The sequence below is a fragment of the Anguilla rostrata genome, chromosome 18, assembly GCF_018555375.3.
Source record: "Anguilla rostrata isolate EN2019 chromosome 18, ASM1855537v3, whole genome shotgun sequence".
In the NCBI taxonomy this organism is placed as follows: Eukaryota; Metazoa; Chordata; class Actinopteri; order Anguilliformes; family Anguillidae; genus Anguilla; species Anguilla rostrata.
In genome coordinates, this window is record NC_057950.1 from 30739266 (window position 1) to 30749601 (window position 10336).

The 10336-nt window shown below is 41.2% G+C and overlaps 1 protein-coding gene across 5 annotated transcripts in view; it reads right to left on the reverse strand.

The window, feature by feature from the left end:
* Window positions 1-681: 681 nt before the first annotated feature.
* Window positions 682-10336, reverse strand: part of LOC135244640 (receptor-type tyrosine-protein phosphatase epsilon-like) — a 69360-nt gene continuing 59705 nt past the window's right edge. For all 5 annotated transcript variants that reach the window (XM_064317100.1, XM_064317097.1, XM_064317101.1 and 2 more), the window contains 6 exons: window positions 8022-8098; window positions 7491-7625; window positions 6845-6970; window positions 5931-6082; window positions 2932-3067; window positions 682-2486 (listed from right to left, as the gene is read on the reverse strand). In XM_064317100.1, the coding sequence (XP_064173170.1) occupies window positions 2412-2486; window positions 2932-3067; window positions 5931-6082; window positions 6845-6970; window positions 7491-7625; window positions 8022-8098 (701 nt within the window). In that variant the 3' untranslated portion in view covers window positions 682-2411. The remainder of the gene's footprint in view (window positions 2487-2931; window positions 3068-5930; window positions 6083-6844; window positions 6971-7490; window positions 7626-8021; window positions 8099-10336) is intronic.

The following is a 10336-nucleotide window of genomic DNA, read 5'->3' on the forward strand; positions in this document are numbered from 1 at the left end:
TATTTGTTGTCCTCCGTGTGTCCATACATCTGTATCGGTGGTTGTAGCTGTGTGTCATTAGCTCATGCATGCAGGATAGCATCCATACACGGGTTGTAGCTGTGTCCATAGCTCCTACTCATGCGTGCAGGATAGTATCCATACGCGCTAACTAGCTTAACTAAAGTAGGTGAAACGCTAACATGTTAGGGTTACAGTTAGATAAAGTAACGTTAGGCAATAAAGCTGTGCTTAAAAATCTTGTGCCGTTGGAAGTGCGTCCATGCATCCTACTAAAGCGTCGCACTAAACGTCCTTGAGTGACCCTCTATGGAGTGACCAAAAGTTGAATATTATTTGAAAGTTTTAAATATGTCAAAAATCTGAATACAAGCAACAATGTCTAGAACTAGCCAGTCATTTTGGTGTAAAAATGTAGTGTTTGAATGTAGTGCAAAAACAGTAGGACTAGTTAGAGCTAGAAAAATGGGCGGAAAGTGCAGATAATAAATATGAAAGATATCAAGAGTGGGCTTGCCAGAAACAGGCCCACTAATGAATAACCTCAGCTTTACAACAGCCAAAAATGACTTATTTACGATACCTGCTATGGCTCATATGAAATCCCTATGCCACAATTGCACAGATTTGGGTAACTGTGTTAGCCGCATAAAACAATGAAGGAAATAACAAAGCAAGACGTTGTTTTGGATGAATTTATTTAATGTCACAACCTGCATTTACAAAAGACACGGTCAACCGGATAAAGACTCCACCGACGAGCGCAAGCGAAAGGATCGAAATGCGTCTGCGCTCCAGCAAACGCAGAACCCCAGCCCGCGATTCCGCAGCTAAACATCACATCAGAATTATCCCAGCAGCCATTGGAAAAAAATCACGCCCCCAGTCCATCTGTTCCTTTCCTTTACAGGTATTTCTAGTGAGGTACATTTGGTCAGAAAAAGATATTACACAGAAAGTGTGTTAGCTTGTTTTTACAAAGACATTCTGGAATCATTGGTTATTGTTAAAACTTTTTTTTTAAAAAGGAGGATCACCAAGGATCTCACACAGTTCATGGCTTCATTAATGCTTTCTGAGCAAAGCACCCATATTAGCTGGGTTTGAGAGGAACTGTTTTTTTTTTTTTACGAGGCAGCTTCAAAAATGTACCCTTATACTTTTATCTCTGCTTGGCGCAACTGCCGTTGACACAGCTTTGTTCTACAAATATGTCCACATTACAGAATTTAAGTCACCTGGTGACCATTCTAACCAGATCAGAAAGATTCTTTTTCTTCTGATCAAGATATGACACTGCTTTATGCAAACACACAAACGAGAAAGCACATTACAGTGGTGAGATGTTTAGAAAATCCTTGCAGTTTGGAAACCTCTTCCCTATACCTCAGCTCTCAAACAGAGGAACGACTTCCCACCTCTTCTTTTACTGTAGTTTCATCCATTGCCTTATAGGGAAGAGCCAGGCTGACTCGGACACAGCAGTGTTATCGCAAATATGAGCTTCAGTCACAATTCAAGCAACAGTACTGCTTCTGAATGTTAAGCAAAATGTAAAATCCAACTTTATTCATTTTCACAAGGTTCTGGAAATCGGACGCACTGAATGAAAGTGAAAATTTCCTCTTGCTTTCTTTTATTAATGCATTTTTTTCTGCGTCCGCTTTTTGCACAAGAAATTAATTTATGTCAGCCTGTTTTTTTTTTTTTGTTTTTTTTTTTTTTGAATATATCTGGTTTGATTGCTGCTCAGTGTTATGTTTTTATTTTTATGTTATTTTTTCTGGTTATTGTCCTGCCTGGGAGTTTTTTCCTCATGTTTTGCATCCTAAATAATATTTCACACACAGGATTTCACACATAACGTTCTTTGTATAATGTTATAACTCACCTACAATGGAAATAAATAAAACCTGACATTTATAGAAATTTATCTAAATTTTGATAAAATGTTATTGAGAGATCATATGCAGCAACATCACATAAAAACACAATTTACATAAACTACAGTAGTATAAATATTGTGTATAACATTTAAATAATCTTTAAAAATAATTCTCAGTTGGCATAAAACAATGTTAAAACATGAGCCCAGGTACTTTACACATAATTACTGCAATGGGACCAAAGGTAATTAACAATGACAAATCCCATTCTTCCCTAAATTCTTCCATTCATATCAAATTGTTAAATCAGAAAATCTTTTTTGGTATTTACAGATCTCATCAACTGAGTAACACAAGTATATTACAGTACAGTACAGCTATTATTTATTTGCAGTAACCTTTAAGTACAAGTGCATAGTAAAACAGGATCTTCATTTAATTCAGTTAAAAAGATTTCCTGACCAAATAGCATCACTAACGTAAAATACTTCCTTCCCCTGAAATGGAAGATTTAAGGCAAAGTCTTCACTTGAAATTGGCGTAGTCAGAGAAAATGTCGACAAAGTCCTGTACCACTCTGTAGCAGAAATCATATTGCTCCTGAGAGAGGGAATTGACAGAGATTAGAAACTTTCAAATAATTTATTAAACTTTTATTCAAATCATTTCAAATTAACATTTACTGTTTAAGAAATGACTATCTTGTGAAGAGATTGTATTTTGTGATTCTTCCAAGACATCTCCCAGTGAACATTTTTGTGATGAAAAGTCGATGGAACACTGTCTAGGCATGCAGGTGAAAACCCAGCTACATTTGGTTGAAAAGCTTTCTAACAAACTAGAATGTAGCCAAGCTATATCCGGGAAATACCTGAGCTATACCAGAGTATATCAAAACATCTCTCAAGCTAGATTTCCCCCCATCTAGACGTCTAGATTCCAGATTCAGCTCACTGGGCTCAACTGATTTCTCAGTTGTGATGCAGTAAGCCATTCCTCTGCACTGCAGCCCAAGCTCCAAGATGGAGCGGTTTCCCATACGTACCACAGTCTGAACCATGTGGGGCCTCTGCATCCGTAAACTCTTGACCGTTTGGAACACGTCCAGCAGCCCCTCGGCTTTGACCCGCTCCAGGATGTTACTGAGGGCGATGAACGTGCCCGTCCTCCCTGCACCAGCACTGTGAAACACAGAGAAGTCCTCAGCGGCAGAACACAGTACAGCACTGCTATTAATACAGGCCTTAATATCCAGCTTTCATCCTTATGCTTTTTCTCCACAGATTAAATACCAGCGTTCACTGCTGCAATCTATGTTATCAATTCAGGAGAGAACGGATAAACATGTGCTCATAAGATGCCAATCTTTGCTTCTTATGTTACGTGCCATGTTTTTCTTTTGTGTGGACTTCCCTGCCTTCACCTGTCAGTCACCATCCACCAAGTCCCACCTTCACCAAGCCCCACCCTCCGTGTCAATTCCGGACAGCCAATCAGAACTCGCCACATCTACTATAAAAACCCCACCTGTTTGTAACAATGGATGTCTGACTGTTTGCTCTGTGTTGTGTATTTGACTATGTATGTTAACCACTCACTTGAACTTGTCTTGTTTTATGTACACTTCCAAGGCTTGGGACAGGTAAGACTGGGGGCTCCTGTACATATGCCCGTAGGCTATGTTTTGTATAGATTCACTAGTCCTTAGGGGTGATTGCCAACCAATTGTGTTTCAGTCTGCTAGTTAGAGTAGATAGGCCTTTTGTTTGTGTACTTGATACACTAGATTAGTTTACTCTCTGGTTTAGCTAGCTTGTTTTTTTTTGTTCTTTTGGCAACATCCAGCGTCCGTTGACCCTGGTAGTGTGTGTCTGGGTTGTTATATGTCTGGTAGTTTGTTGCACCGTTTTGTTTATCACAGTAAACACCCGTGCACTGAGTTGCTGCTTTGTCTGTGTTTTTTTGTTGTTACCATATCTACAGCATTAACATCTCCCGGCCATTTAACATCAAGTTACATACCCCATGCACCCCTAGACCCATGGGGTCGTAACATCTTATCACACCACAGTTCAGCAGTCGGGTTCGCTAAAGCCGCGTTTCCACCGAAATTACCCGGAACTTTCAGTCCCAGGAACTACTTTACCAGGAACTAAAAGGTTCCTTCAGCCAATGGTTGTCTGCGTTTCCACCGGGGTCTAAAGTACCGCGAAGATTAGGCAAATTAGCCCACTGACGTTGTCGTCGGTCCATCTGTCATACGAGTTCTTCTGTAACCCCATACTACCACCGAAGTAGCCTACATTATTTTCTAATAACCGGGACAGCCCGGAGGGGTTTATTCCACTTATATAACGGGTTACCAACAATGACTATATATGGTTACTTTTGTATTTATTGATTTTCATATATCCTCTCAAACACATTCATTAACAGCAGAAAACATGCACACGTTGTAAACAATTAGCTGTTTTATTACTTTCTCGTCGTCAATTCCATATAGGCTAATCGCAAAATGACAAGAATAAAAACGAACGAAAACTCGGACTTGCGTGAAAATGTAAATTAGTAGTGGTACAGCCACCGTTTGATTTCCTTCGAAGTTACTGCTAGCCGAGCAGCGAAGTGTGCCCTCCAGATGCGAACCATGCACCATAAATGAGTCCATAGTCTTCCTGGTCTTTTCGTGGAATTGAAAAATGGCAGTAAAATTGAGTAAAATTACGGCAGTCTGAAAAAGCTAAAGGGAAGATTACTAGAATTAACCTGTTATTTTACCCGGATAAAAAGTGCGGAAGGTGATTTCCAGTTTGCTTGTACTGTATCACCAATGTTAATTATGCAGAACTACCGCATACCTCACATAACTGTATCAAACGTTTTGAGTCAATTACAACGGGCTAACAAAGAAAATCCGGAAGAAAATATTCAGCAACCGAATTAATCCGTTTGAATGTTTTGGTAGCCTACGTAATATGCTGTCCCAGCACGAATGCTTAGCATTTTATAAAACGAATACTAAAGCAAGAAAAGAACAGAAGAGCACACGTTATAATTCCAAGACGTTGATAGGCTATAACCAAACGTTGGCTACTGCGCCGCATAACATACAAGTTTGATTTGAAGTTATTATGAAAATAAATTGGTTTGCCGCTGCATATTTTCAAACATGGCGGGTAATGGCGGAAAATAAATACAACACAAACGCTACGAGTACTCGACCAATCAGAAATGTTCAGCGCTGCAAGCTCCACCCAAAAGGTTCCTGTACTTTCGGAAAGTACTACCCCCCGAGCAGGAACGTTTTGGGGGGTAAAACAAAGCCCCCAGAACTAAATTTAGACCCTAGTTCCTGCGGTGGAAACGCACTGAGTTCCTCAAAAGGTTCCTAGTTCCGGGGTATAGTTCCTGCGGTGGAAACGCGGCTTAAGACAGTGGGAGGTTCTGTGCTTTACGCACAGCTTAACAAGTAGACTTGCAGGTCCTTGATTTGCCAGCAGGGGTCGCCGGTGTGTGATGAGGTGCTGCCTTGCGAATCCAAATCCAGATGCGAATGATATCAGGGTGCCAAGTGCACATGACCAACAGTATAAAGGTGCTAAGTATGTATGACCACCAGTAATATGGTGCTAAAGGTGAATCAGCAGTGGTATAAGGGAGCTAAGGACACATGGCCAGCAGCGTTAGAGAGCTCAGGACACATGAGCAGCAGTATTAGAGAGCTCAGGACACATGAGCAGCAGTATTAGGGTGCTAGGGCACATGAGCAGCAGTATTAGGGTGCTATGGGTGTATGAGCAGCAGTATTAGGGTGCTAAGAATGTATGACCAGCAGTGAAAGGATGCCAAGGATGTATAACCAATAGTATTAGGCTAGTAAGGGCATAAGACCAGTGGTATTAGGGTGCTAAGTGCACATGACTAGCCGTATTAGGGTGCAAAGGGTGTATGACTAGCACTAAGACCAGTGGTTTTAGGGTGCTAGGTGCACAGGCGGTATAGGAGCACTAAGACCAGCGGTGTTGGCTGATCTGAGATCAGCACCTGCAGTGCACAGCGATGGGGTGGTTTCCGGACTTCTGCTGCTGCCTCTGCACGGCAGCGATGAAGTCGATCATCCCCTTCCCTTCGCCCGGGATCCCCACCTCGGGCCAGCCGTGGAAGTGGAAATGGCGGACGAACCGCGTCTGATTCTCCTGTGGGGAAGGAGAACATGCGCGCGTCGCGCGTCATTACCCGGTCACATGCTACAACGCTGCCGCAGTGCTGAAGTACACATGAGGCATTTCTCCCCCCATTCACTCCACAGATATGCTACTACAAAATGAAATGAAAAAAATGTATTAAATACTTTTCATGGCCAAAAGTACGTGGACACCTGACATCCAACATCTCATCCCAAATGAAGGGCATTATTTATGGAGTTTGTCCACCCTTTTCTGCTATAAGAACCTCCACTCTTCTGGGAAGGCTTTAGACTAGATGTTGGAGCATTGCTGCAGGGGTTTGCTTCCATTCAGTCAGAAGAGCATTAGTGAGGTCGGACACTGATTGGCTTTCCAATTGATCCCAAAGGTGTTGGATGGGGTTGAAGTCAGGGCTCTATGCAGGCAAGCCAATTTCTTCCAAACCGTTCTTGACAATACCATTTCTATATTGACCTTGCTGTATTGCCGGGGGCATTGTCATGCTGAAACAGGAAAGGGCCTTCCCCAAACTGCTGGGGAGGCACTGAATCGCCTAGAATGTGATTGTATGCTGTAGCATTAAGATTTGCCTTCACTGGAACTAAGGGGCCAAGCCCAAATCATGAAAAACATCCCCAGACCAAGGGGTGTCCAGATACTTTTGGCCATATAGTGTATGACTCAATGATGTTTAAAATCCGGCATTGATTCTGGAAAACCAGGAAACCTGCAGAGTCCTGTTCCCCTGCACACGCTGCGCACGGAACTTACCGGAACGTAGGTGAGCACCAGGTCTCGCAGGCTGAAGCTGTCACACAGCGTGTCCCCCTTGATTTCCACTGCATAATCTCCATGTGTCACAGTGCCCTCTGCTGGCCAGTACTGGAAACACTTATCCTGTGTGTAATAATTCAGATGTCACATGTAGGCATTTTAGGTAAATTTATTGGTATTTATGTATTTATTTATTTATTTCCACTGAATGCCAGATGTGTTAAGATATCTCAATTGGAAAAGGACCAACTGTTTCAGATATCAATTCCAGGACCAAAGCATACATAAATAACATGAAATAAGATCTGCACAATGGACTTAAATGAAAGACACAGAATTATACTTTGATTTCACTTTGGATTTGGATTTAGTTACTCCCCATGCAGTGGAAATACTGCTCCGCCTACAGGGCTGGGGGGTCATTTCTATTTCAATTCAGTCAACTCAGGAAAACAATTTTAATTTCATTCATGAATTGATAAATGAAAAAATATTCTATGAGCATTTTGAAAGAATGAATTGAATTTCTGCTGACATGTATAACTGAGTGAACTGAAGAGGAACTGGCTGAACTGAACAAGAACTGAACTGACGAGGATCTGACTGAAATGAAGAGGGCCTGTCCGCAGGCCTGTTCACCCACCTGCTCCCTCTCCTGCAGCTCGGTTAGCATGACGATGGAGTGGCACCTCCACTCCCACACCATCCTCCAAAAGTCCTCCACCGTCTGGGCCAGGGGGCCCTGCGTGGCCATGTAGTGATCCTTCTGCCTGTAGCCCTGCGCAAGACCAGCACAGCCTCATGAGCAGAGAGTAACACAGCAGCACAGTTACACAACACACCGCCAATACCGCGTTATAACCTCTTATGAGCTCTCCACACACTTCCTGTTCACACTTTCAGTTAAACTGCAGTTTTTACAGAGAAATAACACCATTCTCCTCTCACTTCTAACATTTCTAATTTACATGTCAGTAGGGAACTTGAAAGACTAAAGTGCCTAGGGAAAAGAAATTCAATGAGTTTTCCGGAATAAAACGAGGGCCTAGTGTCCGGTGGGATGTTTCGAGCACAAACCAGGAAATGAACTTCACCAAGCAGACCGGTGAACGCCTGGTACTGTACATGCAGTGAAAGCCAGCGTGGCTTGTTAGGGCTGTGGATGGGTGCTTACGTCTATGAAGGAGGCGTTGATGTAATCTGTGAATTCCTGGCCCCTTTTCATAGACAGGATTACTCTGTTGAAATCATCTAGGAACAAAAACAAGTTTTAGGAAAGAGAATCAGCTTTGTGCTCTCATTATCACATCGTAACAAGCATGTTTAACAAATGTCAAAACTGATGATTGAGTCATACACAAAGTATACCACAAATATCCACATATCATCCCATATTTAGCATAAAAATGGTCTGCCTACAGAATGATTGATATTAACTGACTGAGTTAACCACTTGTTTCTTGTCATCACTGTTGTTTGAATGTTAAGACTAATCCATTTGAAAAGGCAAGATGAAGAAATCCAGGACCACAGAATCACAGATCACAGAAATGTAGAAACCAAGGGGTAGTATTGCTTTGGAACCATGCTTATTTACTTTCAAACACGGAATAGTATTTGTTTCAGCATGCCATTCTGACAATATATTCTTTAATTATAACTTTAGGAAGAAATATTTTTCAATGTACTGTGTGTATTTAGAGCTGTATTTATGCTTTGCATGAGTGTATTAGCTTTCATGTTGAAAACCCTTAAACAAATTGGTGTTACACAGTACAGGCCTTGAAAACAGTAGGAATTCTGACTAGAAAACCATAAAGAAATAGAATGTTCAAGTAGGTTAGAATGTTCAGTATTGTTTACCTCTGTTATGTCACAGTGGAAGATGTGATAAAATGCAAACTATTATCAACTGATTTTCAGATCGGACATTTTACACACAGATGGTAACAGCTTTCATAGTCATGGATATTTTATTTCAAGAAAAAGGAGGATAATGGCATCAAAACTTGTACTTGTTGATTTTCTGGGACCATGGCCTCCTTCTCTGTGAGCATAACCCTCCGGCTTCACCTTGAACAGTGTGTCCAAGTTTGTATTAATTCATCAGGACTGATTTAGCTGTAAATATAACTAATTGCTAAAAGATTAGATGAGATTTATCTCTGTGACTATGACAAATCATAACACTAACAGCGAGTCTCTTTGTGAAAGAGTACATACCAAATCAATTAAATATTATAACACATGATATGTTGCTAATAATAATAATAATCATCATCATCATAATAATCATAATAATAATAACAATAATAATAATAATAATAATAATAGTCGTCATCTGTTTTCCCTGTGAAGACATGTATGGCTAGTATTTCAGCTTATTGCCATTACTGTGTCAATTCAATTACCCTCCAATGTGAAGGCCAGCTATTCCACATGTATTACCTACTATAGCAAACGTGCTAACGATCTTTATTTGGGGTGAGGAGCAAAAACGGTGAACTGGGCTATTGACTATTAGCATATTTTGAACATGAATTTTAAGGCTTCACATAGTTACACATACAGATTCATACCTTCTGTGATGTCACAGTGGGGTGGTGTCAGAATGCAGGGAGATGTCAGCTGACGGAATGTTTGTAGTTAGAACACAGGCTGTGTTCAAAAAACCACACTTGTAAACTACGGCATTTACGCCGCATCACGTCATATGGGAGTGGTCGAAATAGACCACCGTGACATAATCATACACCCAAACAAGGAATTCCTGTTCCATCGCTTCGCCAGGCTAAAGGGAACATGGATGTGTTACAGTGGTTATGTGTTTTTGTAGGCAAAAGCCGTTTCTTTCGCCATGGGTTCCCTCGGCAGATTTCCAATGCTTTACCCCCATGAAGATTTCGTTTATTAGACGGCTGCCACAAAACGAACGTTGTAGTAGTTCCAAATATAGAAACTTGTTAACAACTTACTTTTTAAAAGCACATTGCAGCTTCGGAACCCAATGTACAAAACCTGAAACTCTCCTACGGTTTACGTTACTCACATACCTTATTTTCGGCAGAAAACTAAATCCCTATGGGGAAAAAGCATTGGAATCCGACGACGGTCACGGAACCCACGGCGCAAAAATGCGAACTTACTTCCGGGTTTTAGGATTAAAAACTGTACCACTCTCTTGGGATAGCTATCTCAGAACTGGCAGTAAAATACGAAAATGTGTGAATGCAGAAAGAAAAATGGCTTCCACGCCTAGGAACTTTCCAACCGTTCAAGTTAACAAAGCCATATTGTTTTCTGTGTATGTGTTTTATTTTTTATGCGCGATTTTATATTTATTTAACGCACTCAAGCCATCTTGAGTTTCACAACTGAATACAATGCGTGATGAACCCTTCAAGTCGAAGCATGATGGGAAGTCTTCTTCTCCCATATGACGTGAACGCGGTTATCAGACAGCCTGGCTGCTCCTGCAATCGTTCTGTC